The 22,263-nt window shown below is 38.6% G+C and overlaps 1 protein-coding gene across 2 annotated transcripts in view; it reads right to left on the bottom strand.

Moving 5' to 3' along the window:
• Nucleotides 1–7,971: 7,971 nt before the first annotated feature.
• The window catches only part of LOC126377808 (transcriptional activator cubitus interruptus), a 154,111-nt gene continuing 139,819 nt past the window's right edge, over nt 7,972–22,263 (bottom strand). For both annotated transcript variants that reach the window (XM_050025671.1, XM_050025672.1), the window contains exons 6-21: nt 21,319–21,522; nt 20,729–20,915; nt 20,125–20,268; nt 19,275–19,437; nt 18,350–18,544; nt 17,811–17,975; nt 17,568–17,685; nt 16,932–17,107; nt 16,236–16,331; nt 15,027–15,189; nt 13,964–14,087; nt 13,269–13,412; nt 12,883–12,973; nt 12,095–12,265; nt 11,734–11,874; nt 7,972–11,224 (exon numbers count right to left, since the gene is read on the bottom strand). In XM_050025671.1, the coding sequence (XP_049881628.1) occupies nt 9,080–11,224; nt 11,734–11,874; nt 12,095–12,265; nt 12,883–12,973; nt 13,269–13,412; nt 13,964–14,087; nt 15,027–15,189; nt 16,236–16,331; nt 16,932–17,107; nt 17,568–17,685; nt 17,811–17,975; nt 18,350–18,544; nt 19,275–19,437; nt 20,125–20,268; nt 20,729–20,915; nt 21,319–21,522 (4,427 nt within the window). In that variant the 3' untranslated portion in view covers nt 7,972–9,079. The remainder of the gene's footprint in view (nt 11,225–11,733; nt 11,875–12,094; nt 12,266–12,882; nt 12,974–13,268; nt 13,413–13,963; nt 14,088–15,026; nt 15,190–16,235; nt 16,332–16,931; nt 17,108–17,567; nt 17,686–17,810; nt 17,976–18,349; nt 18,545–19,274; nt 19,438–20,124; nt 20,269–20,728; nt 20,916–21,318; nt 21,523–22,263) is intronic.

Below are 22,263 nucleotides of genomic sequence, written 5' to 3'. Positions count from 1 at the left end.
AAATAAATTTAAAGAAATTAATATTTTAACTTTGGCATCACAATATATCTTTGAAAACTTAATATATGTAAAAAAACATATAGGATTATTTGCAAAAAATAGCGATCGGCACATTGTTAATACCAGGAACAAAAATAAACTTGCTTTACAAGTCAGTCGATTACATAAGATTACTAAATCTTTTAAGGGGCAATGTATACGTTTTTACAATAAGATTCCCATTGACATTCAGAATTTGCCTTTCAACTGTTTTAAGACAGTAGTTAAACAAAAACTTTACAAAAAAGGTTATTATAAAGTTAGTGATTATTTAGAAGATATGAATGCATGGGATTAACTGTCTGAGAACTGATATTAGGCAGCTAAATTACTCAATTGTATACCAATATTTTATGTTTTATGTTTATTTTTTTAAAGAACGTCTAGGGCCCTGTGCCGAGGTTTTTCTTGCAGCTTCTTTTCCCCGGCTATACAGGTTGTGAGAAGCTGCAGTAGTTTTAGGCGGATGAGACGTTCGTTATGTAAAATTGACGATTCAAAGTGTAACTATGTTACCTACTGAATAAAGATATTTTTGAATTTGAATTTGAATTTGACGTCTAGAATACAAATTAACAAGATAAATTGTGTTTTAACCTTTTTAGATGTTTCAAACCCAAAGATGAATATTATAGAAGATATGGACTTAATGGTCACAGTGGACCAGCCCCCATATTTAATGATTTAACATATTATTGAGAATTTATGGACCCTCGTAGGCCAATAGCGATAAGCGCTGAAAGACGGAGAGATATATAATGATAACCCGCCTATCAACAATGGAAACTAATTTCAAAGTTAACACGAGTCGTTTAATAACAAAAAGACAGTCTGGAAATGGTCTTGGCACCAACTCGTTACCACTGACACTTAAATAATTAATTGCTTCTGAAAAGTCTAAATCTAATTGAGCGTCAAATTATAAATACCATCTATAAATAGATAGATCGCTTTGTAATGATACGATTGGATCTGGTTATGAAGGCAAGAGTTTGATACTTGTTCGTAAGTATTTAGAAGACAAATTGCAGTCACTTCTGATACGAAGTCCTAAGACGAATGTGATGAAACTGATGAACCGCATGGTGAAGGGTGGTCAATATTATCAATCAATCAATCAATAATACTTTATTGCACAACGACATATACAAAGGACATAAACATACGAATAAAAACATAAGTACAATAGGTGTATATTATATACCAATTGAAGAGTTATTTATTAAGGTTCCGATAAACGGAACCCTTATATTCGTCATGTCCGTCTGTCTATAAGACCTATACTGTTGAAACTTGGTAAGTAGATGTATTCTGTAAACCGCATTAATATCTTCACACAAAAATAGAAAAAAAAATGTTCTAAGTATGGGTTGCCCATACTTAGAACTGAAATTCAAAGTGTTTTTTCGTCAAACCTATACGTGTGGGTTGCACAACGCCATCTATATAGTTTTTGGATAAAGTAGCCTGGAATGTCCCTCATTAGGATCGTGGTATAAGAAAATCAGGTATGCTCAGTGACAGCTAACATTTCAAGGTTAGCCCAGCTGACGTCATCCCACCTTGCGGTGTCATTTTGGAAAAAATAAATTACCCACGACCAATGTTTTTTTACTTTGCAAGGAAATTCTGAACTTTTAGTAAAAGATTTAGTTACATATGTGACAAGGTTAGTACATAATAGTAATGAAATATATTAGTCAGTAATTCACTTATTTTTTAATACTTAAGTAATAAAATTTACGTCCTTGGAATGTTGGAGATATAGATTTAATGGTAAATCTTACGTCATCAAAGGGCTAGCAATGGCGGCTTGTCATAGGTTTGGGCATACCTGCGGGCTTAGCACCGAAAGCACGCGACTCTTTCTCGCCGCGACAGAGATCATCTGTCTCTTTCTGTGCAGTACTGTGAGAGAGTGACGGGTGACGTATATCGAGGCGAGAAAGACTCGCGCGCTTACGGTGCTAAGCCCGCTGGTTTACTTATACCATGATTAGGATATAGTTGTGAGCTTATGTTAATGCTCTTATGATTACATATGAACACAGACAAAATTCAAATCACATTCGAAATGCGAAAAGTCCAGTTGAAATCGAGCGCGAAATCATAATACTGTCTGTCTATAAATAAATAACCTAAAAATACGAACAGCTCCGAGTAGGTCGGAAATAGTATTGGTCATATATTTCCCTCAGCAACGTTTCCTGTGAACGTGGATAGTCCATTCAGAAGTCTTCTTTATTCACTTTTTTCTTTTTATTTATTCATTTAGGAATAACGGACTTTCGAATCAAATATAGGTACTTTATTGCCCACAAACAAATCACACATACATTTACAAAACATTTAGCAGCAGTATAAATACCATCGAAACGACAAAAAGAAGAATGGGTGGCCTTTTAACCTAACCTGTATTGGGCTGGTTTTCCCTTCGCGGGTTGGAAGGTCAGACAGGCAGTCGCTTCTGTAAAAAACCGGACCTGTCAAATCGTCAGGTTAGGTAAGCGGACCCTGTGAAAAACGGGGTAATACTAGGGAGATGATGACAAACGAGCGGCTTTATTGCTCTGAAGCAATTTCTACCAGGCAACTACTACCAGGAATCAGCCATAAAAAAACTTGGATGCGGGACGGTGCAACAGTAACAATACGTTAATATAATAACCATAGGTAATATTTATACAAATGCACTTTACGTTGCCAATTTAAAATATATTATGTGCAATCGGGTCAATTTTAAAGAAATTAAAAAAAAAAATAGCTACTAACCAAACTAGGGATCACAGTGATTTTTGTGATATGTCCCCACGTCGAATCCCGGTGGGGACAAATCACAAAAATCCCTTTGTGATCCCTAGTTTGGTTAGAACATTACAGGCTGATCACCTGATTGTCCAAAAAGTAAGATGATCCGTGCTTCGGAAGGCACGTTAAGCCGTTGGTCCCGATTACTACTTACTAATGTAAGTCGTTATACGAGTCGTGTCAGGGGCCTTTGGCGGCTCAATAATAACCCTGACACGAGGGTTGATGGGGTTGGTAATCCACTTCACAACCCACACGATAGAAGAAGAAGACTGTAGCTAGAGTTGTATAATAGTACTAAGTGACAAGTGTGACCTATTCAAAGATTAATCATTACAGAACCGATAAACAAAACAAACCTATAAAAGAGAAGACAAATGAGACTTGCTGTGACTGGATTGCTACTTTGTACTGCATCACTCAGGAATGAGGTAGTTCAAAAAGTTTCGTGCCTGTTCTTTTTAGATAGGTAACGTTTGATTTAGCTGTTGAAATTGAATCAATCACCTGACGAGTGCAAAGAGGTGACGAAGACTAATCTATCAACGATTCTAAATGGCAAACACATACATGTTAGACTGGGAACAAACCAAACGAAAATAAAACATGGGATGTTTTAATTAAAACACATAATAACGGGTTCTTACCGCGTATAAAGTAAGGAGGGGTAAGGATTTAATATCGGGAGTCTCTTATCCCTACTTTAAACGCGGTAAGAACCCGTTATTATGTGTTTTAATTATGATAATAACTGCGTAAACTTAAAACAACGTAAGGGATGTTTTACCTGCCTATTTACCCGGGCATGCCATAAAAATCGACATACATTGTATCTCTTATACATTGCAACATTATACCGGAAATTTGCTGATCACCAAAAATTTAAAACAAAATGAATTGATTTTTTGAAATTGGAAATGTCCTTAGATAAGGTTTAGTACGATCTACTCTGAACCGGTGTGCGTGTATGGAGCGATTGATGAATGTGGAGGAAGCAAGAGAAGTGTGTCAGGATCGAAACAAATGGAATTCTATAGTCTCTGCTTACCCCGGTGGGAAATAGGCGTGAGTTTATGTATGTGTGTATATTTGCTGATGACCTATTACTACTGCTCTTCATTTATTTAGCGATCTCTCAACAGTATAATTATCTTACCTCAATGATTCCGACCAAGTACTTAATGCCATCTGCGGCAAATCTACAATGGGTAAGTCACGTCAAAAAAAACCACAATGACATAACTTATATACGGCTGCGTACTTACTTTAGTAAGTAATAGACGGGGACGACTCCTTAACGTGCCCTCCGACGCACGGATCATCTTACTTTCGAACAATCGAATCGGGTGATCACGCTATAGAAGACGTCCAAAAATAGGGACCACAATATGATTTTTGTGATTAGTTCCCTACCAAGAATCGAACCCGGGACCTCCGGATCGAGAGCCTAACGCTAACTGAGCCAAGGGAGCTGTTAAATCAGAAGGTGGACGAATGACACTGAATTTCCGAATGATTTTATTACCATACATAAACAGCCTATAATGTCCCACTGTTGGCCACAGGGCTCCCCTCAATCAACCCTCCGGGGTATGGAGCATACTCCACTACGCTGCTCCAATGCGGGTTGGAGGTGTTTTTACGGCTAATAGTCGGGACCAACGGCTTAACGTGCCTATATGTATCTTACTTTTTCGGACAATCACGTGATTCAAGCCTGAAAAGTCCTTACCAAACAAAGGACAGTCTCACAAAGTGATTTCGACAATGTCCCCATCGGGAATCGAACCCGGACCTCCAGATCGTGAGCCTAACGCTCTAACCACTAGACCACGGAGGCTGTATCAACACAAATATAGTACATCGCTTCGCACAATCCTCTCGAATGATATTTCACCAGGGCGATATAACAGAGTCGCACCTGTACTGTAGGTAACCTCCATTATATTTAGCTCGCCAGAAATATCACGCCAAATTAATGACATAGTCAAATAATAACAGTTGATACACTCCTAAGCTACGTTCATCTATATCATTTAATGTCATACAGTTGTAAGATAATTTAAGGGAGTTTGATTCTGCCAACAAACTATTTTATAGTTTAGTGGAGCGTTTTTGTAATCATCATCATCAGCCCATTAACGTACCCACTGCTGGGGCCCGGGCCTTCCCTATGGATGAATAGGGAGAACGGGCCTTAAACCATCACGCGGGCCCAGTGCGGATTGATGGTTATTAACGACTGCTAATGCAGCCGGGACCAACGGCTTAACGTGCCTTCCGAAGAACGGAGGAGATCGAGATGAAAACTTTTTTTTGTGGTCACTCATCCTATGAACTGATTTTGTAAAATAGAATATAAATAATTCATTTTAGATATAAGTAGGTATAAGTACATAGTAGGAGTGAACATAATAATTAAACCTTATTTCTAATGAACTCATCAAACACAAACCCGTTATTGAAAACCGCATCAAAATCGGATCATTAGTTTAGAAGAAAGGTGGGAACATTACTTTGCACAAACGCACCCACAAACATCTCTCACCCTAAACGCATATACCTGCTCCGTTCCGTCGTGGGTAAAAAGGGACGTCAGAAGACTAGGTAGGACTTCGGAGGGCTAGGTAGAACGCTTGCCTCTCACTTTGATGTCGCAGGTTCGAATCCAGAACAAGCCTAAACCAATGATTGTCGAATTTATTTTCGAATTCATGTTTAGATCATTAAATTATTATGAAAAAAAAACATCGTGAGGAAATCCACATTCCCGAGAAATACATTTTCGGTAAGTGACTTAATCTATATTGGGCTGGTTTTCTCTTCGCGGGTTAGAAGGTCAGACAGGCAGTCGCTTCTGTAAAAAACCGGACCTGTCAAATCTTCAGGTTAGGTAAGCGGTGCTTGTTAAAAACGGTTATAATGCTAGGAAGATATTATTACTGTCGTAGAACAGATACGGTCGATTTTGACTTGTTACTTTGAAAAATTCGGATGCCCTCCAGCGCCATGACGTGCTGAATTTATTTTTATGATTACGTTACTTAAAAACATTTTTCAAATTAACAAGCCAACAATCGACCTTGCCTTTTCGAATGTGATTTTTATAAACAAACCTCGCATACAAGTTAGTTCGAATCCAGGACAAAATTTGTGGTCTCAATTTTAACCGAAATGAAATTAATTCATGGAAAATGATTTGTTTAAATCACATCAGAATGTATTTTTTTAAAAAAAGCGCTTACTTGGTCGGCTGTAAGTGACTTATTTACTGCTACTACTGTTTTATTTATACTATGTCGATAACGAGGAACAACAAAGAAGAACTTGGCACTGTCAATCCGATATTTCGCTAGTTTACGCTTGAAAACTCGAGAAACCATTAAAGCTTCGTGCTTGTGATTTTATTACTACTTACTTGTATCTCGCCTCCGTGGTGTAGTGGTTGGAGCAATACCGATCCGGAGGTCCAGGTTCGATTCCCGATGGCGACACTGTTGAAAATCACTTAGTGAGACATTTGTTTGGCTAGGACATTGCAGGATGAGTCGCCTGGTTGTCCGAAAAGTAAGATGATTCCTTGCTCCGGAAGACACGTTAAGCCGTTGGTATCGGGTTACTAGCCCAAATGCCTCCACCAACCCGCAGTGGAGTATGCTCCAGACCCCCTCCGGTTGATTCAGGGGAGGCCTGTGCCTAATAGTGGGACGTATACAGAATGTTAGTGACATCGTAACGAATACTAAGGGGGATGATTCAGACCATGATCCTGAGTTAATATCAAGTGGAATTTTCCATCGCATAATTCGTGTTTTTTTTTTGTAACTTTTTTAACCACTTGATATCAACTCAGAATAATAATTATGGGCCGAATCATCCCTCAAAGTTATCTATTAAAGTTATCTATTTATTTACATAAATTTCGCTGGTTGACTACAATGTGGATAGGACATTTTGTGTTGAAAATATCTCCCGTAATTAGGAGGGTTCTTTATAGTCCAGTGGTTGAGCGTTGGGCTCACGCTTCGGAGTTCCCGGACTCGAATCCCGGTGGGGACATATCACAAAAATCACTTAGTGAACTGCAGTTTGGTTAAAATATTGCGGGCTGATCACCTGATTGTCCGAAAGTGTGATGATTCGTACTTCGGAAGACACGCTAAGCCACTGGTTACTTGAGTCATGTCAGGGGCCTTTTGGCGGCTCAGTAATAACCCTGACACCAATATTTTATTGGTGACTATTATAATTCTACCCACACCAATATAAATTAAACGTCTCACTAGAAAAACTTCATTGGTGCTAATTCCTGTAGACACCATCTAATTTTATTTTAAGTTACTTATACCTGTCATTTTCTTATCCGCCGAAAAGGAAAGGTCAATTACCCAATCGACAAGCATAAAATTTATGGAACACACGTCAATTTTAAGCACAAATCTAAAACAACCGTCTAAAAAAATTACATTGGCTAATAACCCGACAGTATCACGTCAAACGGTTTGCATACCAGCGAGATACCTTTTTGATTTGCCCGGGTTATTCATTTATTTACTCATTCTTCCTAAAATTTACGGCGGATAAGAAAACGAAAGGTAAGTATAACAAAGTAAAATTAGGAGGTGTCTGAAGGAATCGGGGTCATTATCAACTTAAAAATGACAATCGCCAGTACCCTCGACAGTTTTTCAAGCGAAAATATCAGCTGGAGCTGTAAAATGATGGAATAACAAAAATATCGTGTCGTCCACATACCACAGTGTCGCGTCACGCGGGCAGAAATAGATCAAATTATTTCAACGGTGTTGCCAGACGTTGTCAATAAAATATGGGCTATTTTCAACTGTGGTCAAGTGCGTAAAAAGTTTGTCTATCTCTTAGGCTACGTACTGATAGGTCGGTTGATACTTCGTGGAGTAGAATTGAATAAGGGCATTTTCACGTGTGCACTATTTCGACCCGAGTCCATGGAATGATCGGAAGTGGTCATAAAACTATTTGTATGGTACAAAACACAAATTTAATCTTTATGAGGTTATTTATAATGTGTTATCTTCAAAACAAAACAACGTAACTCATAATAAAAGGATTCATTTAATTAAAATATTGTTCACAGTTGTTCGAGTTTGTAGTTTAAACAGTAAAAAACAATAATTTATTACAAAATACAAAATCCTTGTTCTATTACATTCATTTGTGCGTTGTTATTTACTCGTAATTTAAATAATAAACAAATTAACAAATCGTTAAGTAACTAAATACTAGTAATCTCATAATCAGCACTTAAACTAAGAGATTCGTTGTCTAAATTAAAGAAATCGTTAATATATTGCTGTAAATTATTTTACAAACTACAATTTTAATATAAAAATATACTTACTTATTTAAGTAATTACTCTAAAGTCTAAAATTTTTAACGTTACTGTAAAAATTCTAGAAAAAAATGTATCCATTTGTACAATTCTAAATGTCTAATAATCTCAAATGTCACTTAAAATGTATATTTAATTAATAAAATAGATTAAAAGATTCACAAATTACAATTAAAAATTAAAATTGTATTACAAAATTTTATTTTAAAATTTAAGGCACTGTTTTTCCCTTGTAAAGTTATGTTATGTACAACAATGTATGTACATAGACTTTTAATGCAATTAAAATGTAAAATGTAAATGCATTTTAATTATTGTACTTAAATTTACTTGGAAGACATTACAATATGTACAATGACGTGTCTTTTTCACTCAAAATGATAACAAAAATGTACTTTAAAATTCTTAGCAGACTTAATTTAGAATTTTAGAATTAGTTTTACAATTAATCAGTCTAAGACAAAAGATTGACAACCATTTTGCACCATTAAATAACAACCAACGACTCTTGTGATTCCTAAATTAATCACTTAAATATATTTTCATTTATGTAGTTTAAATTCTTGTGACAGTTATTGAACGGAACATGCGCGCAATTAATTTCTTTGTTAAAAATAAAAAATAGAAAGATGATAAACGCAAATAATGTTTTGATATTTCACAACTACATAAAACAAAATTATGAAAATTTATCTGAATTATAACTATTACAATTTTCAATCATAATAATTCAAATATTTTTGTATTATCGTACAATTTGTCAGAAGATCAATAAAATTGAAATTAACAAAATTAAACGCACAGTCATGTAAAATCGAAACAAAACTTATAATAATGTGAAGAGTATTCTGAATGCAGGACTACTGAATCATTTGGAGGTATTGATTCTCTTCATAAAACGAAGATAGGGATGTTTGGAGATCGTTCACAACCATATTGTCACCACCTTGGATTGGGTGAGTGGTACTAGACACCATTTCAGAACTCTTCCAGTTTTCACAGTTTTCCACGTACTCAAGAGTTCTTTGGTACGTTTCTTGTCGCATTGTATTGTTTGTCTGATTCTTCTTTCTTCCATTACTTGCTTCTATCTGAGATTGAGATATGTCCCACACTTGGACATCGGCTTGGTTGTTACTCCTCAAACTATTCATACTACAATCTGTCTGTTGGTCCTTTATCTGGTTGCAATTAACCCTCACTCCATTAGGTTTCTGGCTACCAGTAGACATGTTCACTGAATTCTGAACCGATTTCTGCATGTTGTGTTTGTTGAACTGGTTGCCTGGATAATCCCACTGGTTGTAAGGTCGTTGATGATTATAATACTGGTTATTATTCATCATTGTTTGGTTGTATTGGTGGTTGTTCTTTGGAGGAGGCGGGCCCATAACGCTTGCATTGTTTACTACAGAACTGTACGGAGGTGGTTGAGGGTACTGCATGTTTTGACTGTACTGATTTTGTTGCATATTTTGCATCGGAGGTTGGTTCTGTTCACAGTAACTGTTCATCGCCCCTCGAGTCATGTTTCCACTGTTATCAACGCTCATCACTGATGATCTAGACATCTGCATTGGATGCATGGGGTTTTGCTGGTAATTTTGAGGGTAGATGACTTGGTTGTTCATCTGATTGAAATTCATGTTCTGATTTGGCATAGGCATTTGATTCTGATTAAACTGTTGCATCATTTGGTATTGTTGCATGTTTTGACTCCTCATCACGTTTTGCTGGTTCATCGGTGGATTCTGGATTGGGTAGTTTGGTGGTTGATTAAAGTTCTGATTCTGGAATTGATTAGGAACGTTATTAAAATTCTTATTAGGCATTTTCGGATTACAATTCTGCCTATTATTCATGTAGTTTGGAGGGACTGTTGCCATTTGTGGCTGATTCATAACAGGCATTTGAGGTTGTTGATTCATATTCATTATCATATTCTGGTTTGGATTTGTCATCTGATTTTGAGGATTCATCGGCGGGTTCATAGCTAGGTTTGGCATGTTTTGCACCATGGGACTTGTCATGCCTTGAGCCATCGGACTCTGAAGACCAGGATGCATGGGACTCGGCATTCCATGGCTCATTGGACTGTTAATATTCTGAGCCATGGGACTCGCCATATTAACCATAGGACTGGCCATGTTTTGAGACATTGGGCTTCCAATGTTGTTGTGTCTAGGACTCATCATAATCTGATTCGGCATCTGTGGACTCATCAGACTTTGCATGCTTTGTGGGCTCATTGCGTTGTGTTGAGGAGACATAACGCTCATCACACTTTGCGGGCTCATAACATTATAAACGCTCGGTGGACTCATAACGCTATGCGGCATGTTATGAGGACTCATTACACTTTGTGGGCTCATAGCACTGTGAGGAAGACTTTGAGGACTTAACATGCTATGGGCCAAGCTTTGAGGACTCATGACCATCGTTTTTGGACTCACCGCAGGAGTCTGTTTTTGAGGTAGAGGATTGTTCACTCTCATTCTATTCGATTGTTCAGTCTGATTAGCTGCCATTGTCTGTAATGACTGCAATGGATTATTCGCTGGGACGTTATTAGCCTGTGGCTTAGAAACCTTTTCACAATTCTCAGTGTTCACTTCAGGGATGACTTGCTCTTGCAGCGGAGGGTTCTTGTCGTCAGGTGACTTAGCAGCTAGAAGCGAGCCACTATTCCCTGACATACTAACGTCTAACGACCTTAAATCGACTGGAATATCACTTATATTGAGATCACTTCCTATGGCACCTAGGTTTTTGAGTAGAGAATCGTCACTGGTCGCTACGTCACTGATTTTATCACTGGAATTGTTAGTTTGTGGTTCATCGGCTTCTTTGGTTGCACTGTCAGTGTCTTTAGATTCAGGTTCGGGGTTAGTGGAGTCGGTGGGAGCTGGTGCTACCGATTCGGTTCCCAATATTGATTGGTTAAGATATTGCATCATTTCATCTGGTATCACCAGCTTGTTCTCCACCATTTCTCCTTCCGCGACCTGTGGAACAAAACAACATAGATAATTTAAATACATTTACTCTGGAATATAAGTACACTTAACTTCTCGGCTTAACTGGGTGTGAAATTAAAAAAGAATGCTTCAAAATACTAAAGTATTATTACTTTTCCAATATACGAGGAACAATAGGTTAATTTTTGACGCGTCTTTTGTTTGGAGCAGCGTGCTGGAGAATGCTCCATATCCCCTCCGATTCATTGCGGGTACACGTGACTCCACCAATGTGACGTATATGGGTTATTTAATGTAGGTTTGCTTCAAATACGTGAGCGACATGCTAGTAACACTTATTGCATCATTGTATGCCAACTCCGCTATTAATTGACTTATCGACGCCTAACCCTAACCTTGGATCAAGAAAGCCAAAGAAGCGTTATCGCAGTGTTTAGTGATGTATGTAAGCAAGATGTAATAAAAGGGAGATTTTTGGAAATTCAACCCTTTATAGATTGGGGATGAAAGAGATTCCAGTCTTTAGAACTCTTTACCTGTTCAAGATTGACTTCTTGGTTGGGGTGGTGGACCTGCGCAGTGGTGATGAGCACAGTGCCAGTGGAGTTGGACCGCGAGTCCTTGTATGTCGTCGAGTCGTGGTCATCTTCTGTCTTGAACGGGAAAGGTGCGTCGCCCTGTATACAATTAAAAAAAAAAAAACATTAAAAAATCGAAAAAATATCGTAACAAGCGAAGTGCTACTGGCATGCTATGTAAGTAGTAAATATTATGCGGTCCATTAACGTAAGCATGTATATTGACCGAATATCGAATGAATTCTCCCCTTTTCTACCTCAAATCTTAGAACGATTTGTTGAAAAGTAAATCAGCTGGCTTTCAAAGACAAGTACTGACCACATCATCAGTGCCACATGGATACGGCTGGTAGCTCTGCGTCTGGTCGCTCAAGTTGGACTGCTCCGACAGTCTCCGGGCTTCCTCCTTTACCTGCACGGTGGGGTCCAGCTCTAACGCCAACTCCTCGGCTCTTACTTCTGAGCAGGTCACTCCTCGAAGTAGAACCGCCTGTATGAAGAAAAAAAACATATTTTTTATTCTTAAATTAAAACGTCTGCTATTTTATTAAGCACATTTGTAAGAATTCGCCCGCTTATCTAACCTGAGGATTTTTATAGAAGCGACTGCCTATCTGATCTTCCAAACCGAAGGGAAAACCAGCCCAATACAGGTTAGGGCACATACATCCGAAACTCATTTCTCGGGAATTTATTGGATAGCTATAAGTTTATTATTATCATCTGTCTGTGCCATTTCTCAATTTCTGGGATTGGCTCTAATCATTCATGTTCTGTGTTTAATTTACCATCTAGTCAAAATCAGCCAAAAACTCATTCACTTTATACAATTAATTATTGATCTACCTACTCCACTCCAATCTCATCAGTCATCCCGTGATCATGGCACTTGCAACAGTGTCGAAATGTCGGGAGTCTCATATTCCTGATTTAAACGCGGTAAGAACCCGTTATTATGTATTTTAATTAATTAATTATTGAGTTGAGGCCATTTCGTTTTCAGGGTATAAAATATCATAGATAGCATATCTTCTAGTCAAATCTAGATGCGCTACTGTCTACTAAAATAAAAAGCGAGTAAACTGGGTCGTCTAGAAAACAACATACCTGATTGCCTTGAGATGTTCTGACAGCTTGCACGGCAGCTAGAGCTGATGATGGAGCTGGAGCGTACCCCACACATGATACTTGACTAGATCTGTGGAGAAATTCAAAAATCTTACAATCTTCATCTTATAGGAGTAGTAAGGTTCATGCATGGCTATCTTCAACAACCCGTAATTATACATTGTTTTAAGTTTACGCACATTAATTAAAACACATAATAACGGGTTCTTAGTGCTTTTAAATCAGGGATGTGAGACTCCCGATATTCCCGTGATCATGGCACTTGCAACAGTGTCGAATCGATATACCAAAACCTTAAACATTTTTAGATTTGGATGAAAATTAAACAAATCTTATGTAAAAAGTCTATCAAATAACGGACTTACCTTCGACTGCTATCGGGTGAGAGCTGATCATAGACGGTGGTATGTTGGGAGACTAGTCTCTGCGGCCCGGCGACACCCGTGGTCGTGGCTACCGCTCCTGACACCACTGATGCCTGACTGCTCTTCCGGGAAATGTCTGATGATCTGGAAGAAGAAAAAAATATGCGTACAAATTTGACACGTGATTCGTGAAATTGTTATCAGAAAACTCCACACTATAAAGAAAAGAACGTTAACGCAAATAAGAGAAGTTAATGAAACGTTATATTATAAAATGCTAGTCAATCATATCTCAACAAAAACCAAAACTTAACAATATTTAAGTTTGGTTGACAATAACTGAGTCAGCGACAGAAAAACAAAATGCTGATTTGAAAAGTTGTTCTAAGATTTTTATCCCAAATTATTGGTGGACGCTACTTTTTATAATTACACTCTGGGCGCCATCATACTCGCGTCAGACAGAGTACAGCGGGGCGGAACGCAAGAGCGAAACCATTGCCCTATTGTTACCTAAAAAAGTAGCATGGAGAATTAATGCTACACCGACAAGAGCGTAACTGTTAAATTAGTGATTCTGTCTATTTCAGTATTTCAGACACAATTCTTGTACTTTTATTGTTTATGCGAATAAATAATATTTCATTCATTTATTCTAATTTCATTATTTTAGCATAAATGAACTTATAACCTACCTAGCACTATATAGACTGCTCCCCGACGATATCCCGGAGTCTCGTCTCGTGTTTGGCAGACCTGTCTTCAGTTCCACCGCCACACTCGTGTTGCCCAGTTCCGTTCTTCCTGGCATTGCACCACCTGAAATGAGGTAACAGTTTTTTTAGACTTCTGTGTTGTATTAACACAAAATTGTGTGTGTTATTCAAAGATTACGATAACGATGCTTCTAGTTAAATTTCTGGAAAATCTCTGACAAGTGCAAGCACACACGTGCCAATGTCGGGCACAGGCATCCCCTTAATCAACTGAAGGGGATGTGGAGCATACTCCACCATCCTGCTCCAGTGAGGGTTGGTGAAGGCGTTTAGGCTGGTAGCCTAGGACCAACGGCTTAACGCGCTCATGAATAAATATATAAATATAATTTTTGTTCCTGTAAAAGAAACTTGCATCCAAGGCTAGTTTCCAACTAGTCAAATCAGTTACTTTTTACTAAACATCAAAACACAAATTTGTATGAAAAAGCACACTGTTGTCATAGAAAAACGTGATAAATGTCGGACTTTTTCTTGATTAAAATTCATACAGTTCTAGATCTGTCTTTGTTCAGTAATCAAAATTTTATATTTTTTCTTGAACCTAGTACACGAACCAATTTGATAATTATAATGAAAACTACAAAAGATTTAATAACCGTCAGAAACTATCCGCAAAAAGGGTTTTCAATCATTTTATTTATAGATGAAGCGATTTCAGCTTGTCTGGTTCAACTGTTATCTACCGTGCTTTCATCACATATACCCAACATTAACTATCTATCACCAAGAATCTCCAACATCTCTCTTTATTTAAGAGCTGCGCTCTTGTCGGTGTAGTAATCGCCTTCAATACTCCATAGATAGGGCGTGTAGAACGATGGTTGCCCCAATCGCCTTCCGTTCCGCAGTACACCGACCAATTTCTCAATCGGTGATGTTCTAGCTGGAGCTCTACCAGAATCCATTTCCTCGGCCTCCAACCAGTACTGATACCGCTGCTGCCCGGCATCAGGGGTGCGCTTTTGAATCTCCAACATACCTCCTCCCAAATCCGCAGCATGAGAAGGCGGCATCAGTCGTCCGACTCCCATCTTGTTTCCGAAGCGCGGCGTGTGGTGATGAGCACGCGGCTCGCCTATCGCCACCATCGCTCGAAGCATCAGAGGCAGCTGACCCACCTCGCCCACTACTTCCTGTTCCACCTGGAAGAAAGAGAAATATGATTGTTAGTCCACCTTTGATCATGCTAGAGAGAACAGCCTCCGTGGTCTAGTGGTTAGAGCGTTAGGCTCACGATCTGGAGGTCCGGGTTCGATTCCCGATGGGGACATTGTCGAAATCACTTTGTGAGACTGTCCTTTGTTTGGTAAGGACTTTTCAGGCTTGAATCACCTGATTGTCCGAAAAAGTAAGATGATTCCGTGTTTCGGAGGGCACGTTAAGCCGTTGGTCCCGGCTATTAGCCGTAAAAAACACCTCCACCAACCCGCAATGGAGCAGCGTGGTGGAGTATGCTCCATACCCCCTCCGGTTGATTGAGGGGAGGCCTGTGCCCAGCAGTGGGACGTATATAGGCAGTTTATGATCATGCTAGATAACAATCATCAAAATTATGGAAATAAATTGAAAAAGCCACACCACCACCACGTTGGTCTAACAGAAAGCTCAGTGAGGTGTGGGTACTCAGTTCATCTTGCGATGGATGTACCTCTGACTACCCCAATTGGGATATAGTTGTGAGCTTATGTTATGTTGAAATTGAAGAAGCGAAGAAAAATAAAATGAGGTTTTAACCTCTCAGTATTTACGAAGAAGAAATGCTTATTTCTTATAACAATGGACCGAGATTAGTTAAAAAAGAGTTAAATGCTAATGACGATGAAAAGTAGGCTAAAGTTAGGGTTATTGTTCGAAAACTAGATGCACATCTGATATGTGAAAGCTGTATATGTTTTTGCGCGTTTGACCACAATCTCACCTGATGGTAAATGACATTGTGGTCTAGGGTGGTTCACGCTCGCCTAGCAAATGTCTCTTCACTCTAGCCTTGAAGACTTCCAGATTATAACGAGTTGGAAAAACAGACGACGGCAGACGGTTCCAATCCGTCGCTGATCGCATCAAAAAGGAAGAGGCGAAACGTTCAGTGATCATTACCATTCATTTTTTCTTCTTTTGAAAATTGACTGTCGACTGTCATAATCGTCTGTAACATGGCCAAGGACCCAGAAAAGAAATAGTTACTTACATCTCCATCTAGCCTAAAGTAAGGAGCGCCATTTTCGTCACTAAACCCTCCAAGATCTGAACCACCGAAGTTGAGTTCGCCACCACACTGCGCCAACTGAAATAAAAAATCCAATTAGTTTTCACTTCACGTAAAACGTTCTTCTACAAGTCTTCAAGGTTCCATCCATTGATATCCAGTATTAAATTTTTCGGAAGTGTATGAGACTACTTTAGAAATCTTTCCTTGTTTCTGTAACCTTTTTTAATTCATTCGACTGGATTTAGCAAATGGGCTTTGTCTCTAACTGCATTCAAAACTATATTTAGTAAAACGCCTAGATATATATCATTTCACCTACATCTTATATTGACCTCGTCGTAACACAGCAAGCAACAAAGCTTGATTGACCACATCATAATAATGACAATACAGTTAAGTGTAAAAAGGTACAATACATAAGGTAGGTTACACAAGTCAACTATCAATTGCGTCTGATAGGTATTCGTTCCAAGATGAACGAAGAAAGAAGAGAGAAGAAAGAAGACAAAAGAAAGAAGAAAAAAAAACATATAATTTAGAAATATGTAGGTAGGTAGATGGATTATGATGACCTGCATAGTCACGTGTTATCAGCCCGTTATCCAAATTCCATTATTACAGTTTTAAGATGGACACAAACACACAAATACCTCTAGAGTATTACCAAACACATACCTGATGAGCCGGAGTATGCAGCCCATGTGGTATTGGCGAGGCTGGACTCTCGCTCTTGACGGAGGCAGATGACGTATGACCTCTGACTCCAGTCGGCACTCCACCTTCCTCCGAGCGAGGTGACGATCCAGCGCCACCTCCACCGGATTCTGCTGAATCGTCGCCTCTACTGCAACCTGTTGGAATAAATGGTTGAGATTGAGGACTTGAAGTTGTTGTCAAGAATGGGATCTTAAAAGTTCATCATCTAAGACCCTATTTCACGTATAACGTAAGCTCAAGATATATCCGAATTGACCCCAATTGGGACATATCCAGAGGTACATCCATTGCTAGATGAACTAAGAACCCACACCTCACCGAGCTTTCTATTAGACCAATGAGGTGGCGAGTCGCAATTAGCAAAATAATATCTGACATATAGTTAACTCAAAATCTAATGGTGTCAATTATTCCTAAGATAGAAATAAGTTTGAAGGAGCAAAGTATGGACATACAAATGAGGAAGATAAAATTGCCTAAACTATTGATACAACAATCTTTCTGCCTGGGCAGGAAACAGTAAAAACGAATACTTAGGCCTTTCAGCAGTGGAATTATATCGGCTACCGAAAAATATATTATCTACAAACTTACCCTTATGTTTCTTGCTAGCGTAAAATTCAGCGCCATGAACAGTCTTAACGTGTTTCCTTAGAGACGACGGGTCTGTGTACCTCTTCGTGCAACCAGGAGCCTTACACACGTACGGTTTCTGGAAGTGAATAATTAATAAAATAATAATTATCAATTATTATTATTTTTTAATGACACACACAATTTAGCTTTTTGATTCCCGTTTTACTACACTGCGTCAGCTAAAACTCCGAAGATACTTACCTCATTACTATGTGTCCGATTCTGATGTTTAGCGCGATCACTGGCGTTGGAGAAAGCCTTAGCACAACCAGGGTATTCGCAGGTGTACGGTTTCTCCCCTGTGTGACTGCGGAGATGAGTCTTCAAGTTTTCCAGGCGGGAGTAGGCTTTGCAGCAACCTTCAAACTGGAAACAAAATTGATGATGTTTAATGTCATTAAATTATTTTTAAGGGTAAGTGATGATCATAATGATGATACTGATAAAGTAAGATTAAAAAACACAGCAAAAGAAATATAGTAATATAATGTGAAGTCACTTAAATTTAAAAAGGGACATTGAGTATAGTGACAAATGACGATGTTACCAAATGTTTGTTAGTAAGTAATAAAGATCTGAACGTAAGTAGGATTGGGAATTAACAGAAAATAAATAATTAGCTTTCAAAACTGAATAATGGAGGCACGCATATATCAGGTTCGAGGTAACAATCGAAACGAAATAAACTATCATGGAAAGAATTTCATTTTCGTAGCACGGCACCCTGGAAATATACTCACAGTACACTTATGAGGTTTCTCGCCAGTATGTCTTCTCATATGGACGACGAGCATGTACTGGGCTTTGAAAGGCTTTTCATCCCTGGAACATCCGACCCAGCGGCAGACGAAGGCTTTCTTACTGGCATGGATGTGGTCTGTGTTGATGTGCTTCACTAGGTCGTCTTGGGTTGGGAATTCTAGTTTGCAGTCAACCTGGAACGGAGAAAGGATAATATAATTATACAAGGTTCTTTAGAGGATTAAAGGAATATGATAATCAGGATTGGTACTTATTTATTATACCTAATGCAAATTCAATTTTGTTCATAAAAGGAACACAGTTTTTTGTCGTTTAGAAACTTTTATCATCAAATTAGTATAAGTGAATAATGCTTAACTAGTACAGTCATGAGCAATATAATGTACCCACTTTAGGACTCTGTCGCACTAACATATTTGACATTTAGTGAGACTTACAGTTCAATTTGTCAAAAAAGTTAATGTAACATGGTACCAAAGTGTATACATATTAATGCTCGTGACCGTACATAATGACTCTGACAACACTGTGAGAATAATCCTTTTGATTGGTGATGTTGGTCTTGGATCTTAGGTGTCACACAAGGTTAGAATGAATAGCAATGTTTTTTATCCTTCTCAAGGTTTAGCAACGAACTCTGTTTCATAATTGGACACTCTTAGCAAAGATTTCGATAATATTCTAGCTTTTGGTCTCTTGTTTGTACAATCTATATTTCTTATCTCTGATCGGCTGGAAGAAATTGCTGTAGAGCAATAAATCCGCCAATTATGCTGTTATCTTTCTTATGTATGTTTTAGAATGTTTTGCGTGTGTGTGTGCAATAAAGAATATTTGATTAATTGATCGTCTTCTTTTGGTTTTGTCTCCTGGAACGTAGAAAAACGGCAGCTTCAAACTTACCCAATGACAATTGGTCTCAATGAAGTCTCCTGGTTCATCCTTGGAGTCCAGCCCGTCATGGACGGTGCTCTCAGCTGCTGCAGATAGCGGTTTGTTGCTGTGCATGTTGTCTCGAGACATCAAGCTCTGTGGGGACTTGCGTTGGGTCATCGCTGTTGATGCGCTGTGGAAAACGAGAGAATGGTTTTGTTTTAATAACGGTTCGGTTTATGTTAATGTTGTTTACTGTTATGTTATTTACTGTTTCCTGGGTGGTTTCTTTTAAGAGTGACTTACCCACGCTGAAGCATTTTAAGCAGGTGTTGGTGAGGCAGTTCTAACTACTGTAGTGTAACTTTTTTGTGACTAACTAACAAGTGAGCCTGAGCTGCCCGAATAAACGCATATATCTTATCTTATAATAGGATCGTGTTTAACGACAATTTCAGCTGTTTGCAAGTGACGATGTGACCTGAGCTTACCCAGCAAATTGACATTCAATAGCCCTGAAAACAATAATTTCTTGGTTCTCAAACTAGGATTCTCTAAAATATAGCAAATTGATACCCGTCACTTTCCGGTTCATCATATCCGATTGATTTTACATCAAAAGTGGCTGCAAGTCGACTTCTGATTACTTGTAATTTGGTAAATTAGCGAGAAACGACCATTATTTATTAAATCGTCATCATCAGTCAGATATAGACATAGGCCTCCGCATCCAACGGTTTTTCGCAAACTTCAGGAGGTCATCGGTTCACCTTGTAGGGGCTTACCTACACTGCGCTTTACGGTCTGTGGTCACCATTCTAGATTTTACCTTATTTCTTTATCGTGTTAAGTATGGCTATTTATTTTGCCAGTTATTTACCTATCAGCTTCCATGATGCTCGTAACTTCAGGCTGTTGGGGTGGCGGCTGCAGGTGAGATGGTGGAGTGCCATCAAGACCAAGACCAGGTCTAACATCTACCGGAGCACCCATCAGGAGTTGGGTAGGTGAGGATATGTGAGATCTGAAAGTTTTGTAAGTTTTGATTAATCATTTGCTTTAGATAATGTATCTAAAGGTTTAAATGCCTAGGTATACTATTACTGAAAACGATATGTGGGGGTTAACCAAGTTAGTTATTAACATGTCACTTGTATGGTAATCCCGCACAATTTTATCGTTGTCACTTTTCGAAATCATTTGCAACTTGGCTGAAGCCCCAGGTAACGAAATGGCCGTAAACTGAGTTTTTATCTATTTGTCTGCAATTTTTGTAACTCAAGAAGGCAATCAATTCCACTTTACTTTTTAAAAATTTATGGCTGCATCGTTTAGAAACAATGATTCTGCCAACGTCAAAAGCAATCAACAACTATGACTGTGCGACTGTGTGCGTGTCTGGCAGACTCGTCACAAAGTCATAGTGCAGTTCTAAACACAACCAAAAACTGACTACCTTCGCGAGTGGTAAGAACTATACTCACCTATGAATACCAGCAACCAGATGCGCATGTGCGGCGTGATGCGCGGCCGCGGCCGCAGCCTGTTGATGCGCGGGGTCTAACAGCATCCCCCCCGTCAACACGCCGCTTCCCCCTACTACGCCCCCCCGCGCTAACAGCTGCTGTGCGAGAGACGCATGCGAGAGGGACAGCGCTGGGGATATTGCTCCTGAAAGAAAGAAGGAGATTATAATATTAAGGATATTCTGTGCTTAATGTTGTAACTTGGTTTTGAAGGATTTATATCTTAAAGGAAAACAAGAGCCTTAGAAGATCACTCTCACGACACGAGGTCGCGTAAACTCGCGTACCATACGTACTTTTCTTATAAAGTTCTAAGAAATCATAATTTATTATAAAGTTAAAATTAATTATAAAGAAAGTTTCTTACCCACGAAAAATTAATGTAATATTAGAAAAATTTTTGTGACTATGTAGGTACTCGTAATTAATTAGATACATTTTTTTTTAATAACGTATAAAACTTAATTTCGGTCATTTAATGTATCTATTAACTATACTGAATGTTCTAGTATCAAAGGTTATTGAAAATCGGACATTAAAAAACTTACCAGCACTAAGATGGCCATAGCTCCCAGTGGATGCAGCCGAGGGTGCTCTCACAGCCAAACTAGCAGGAGACGCCCTGATGACGGCAGCGAGGTCCAAGGATTCAGCAGAATAAGGACTCCAAGAGACCGCCCGCTTGCGATTGGCAGATGCTCCTATTGCACCACCTGATAACCTTAAGCGGGTTGGAGAGGCTATTCTTGATCCTGTAAATTTAAAAAAAGAACGTTAGAATGGTAGAAGTGATGAATTATTTGCAGCCGGTTTTATTGGGATAGCAAACGAAGTGATGATGAAAGATTGAAAACCGAAAGTAAGACATACAATATCTTTTGTTGATAGTGTCAATTTCGAAAATAGTCAAAATATACAAATTACTTATATGTTGTATTTAGCCCGGTATTTTGAAAACTTTGTGATATTTGTGTTATAACAACGAAGATCATATATAGTACCTTACTCAATCTTCAAAAATATTCTGGACACCAAATTTTGCATCATGAAATTTGTAAGATCTAAGGTATAAGTTGTCGAATCGTCGACATATCGGGTGAGTATCTGAAAGTTAATTTGCCAGATATATTCTGGATAGGTTCAGCAAGTAGTAAAATTATTTCTTTATATTGTAATATAGATAATTCCGTGGATCGGAAGGCACATTAAGATGTTGGTCCCGGGCTACTGACTATAACATCTCCACCGACCCGCACTGCTACAGTGTGGTGGAGTATGTTTCATACCCCCTCCGGTTGATGGAGGGGAGATCTATATCCAGCAGTAGGACGTACGTACTCGTAATATTGTAATTATATATACATAACCGTAATTTCTCTGAACACTTGTTCCTTCCACCACCTTTGAGAATAACCTTCCAAGATTTCGTTCAAACAGTATTTTCGCGAACCCATGAATAAATTCCAATGACACACGTATTGACAAAGACGAGG

Source organism: Pectinophora gossypiella, chromosome 24 (assembly GCF_024362695.1).
Source record: "Pectinophora gossypiella chromosome 24, ilPecGoss1.1, whole genome shotgun sequence".
NCBI classification, from domain to species: Eukaryota; Metazoa; Arthropoda; class Insecta; order Lepidoptera; family Gelechiidae; genus Pectinophora; species Pectinophora gossypiella.
Note: the sequence above shows the minus strand (reverse complement) of the source record. Positions and strands in the feature narration are given on the sequence as shown.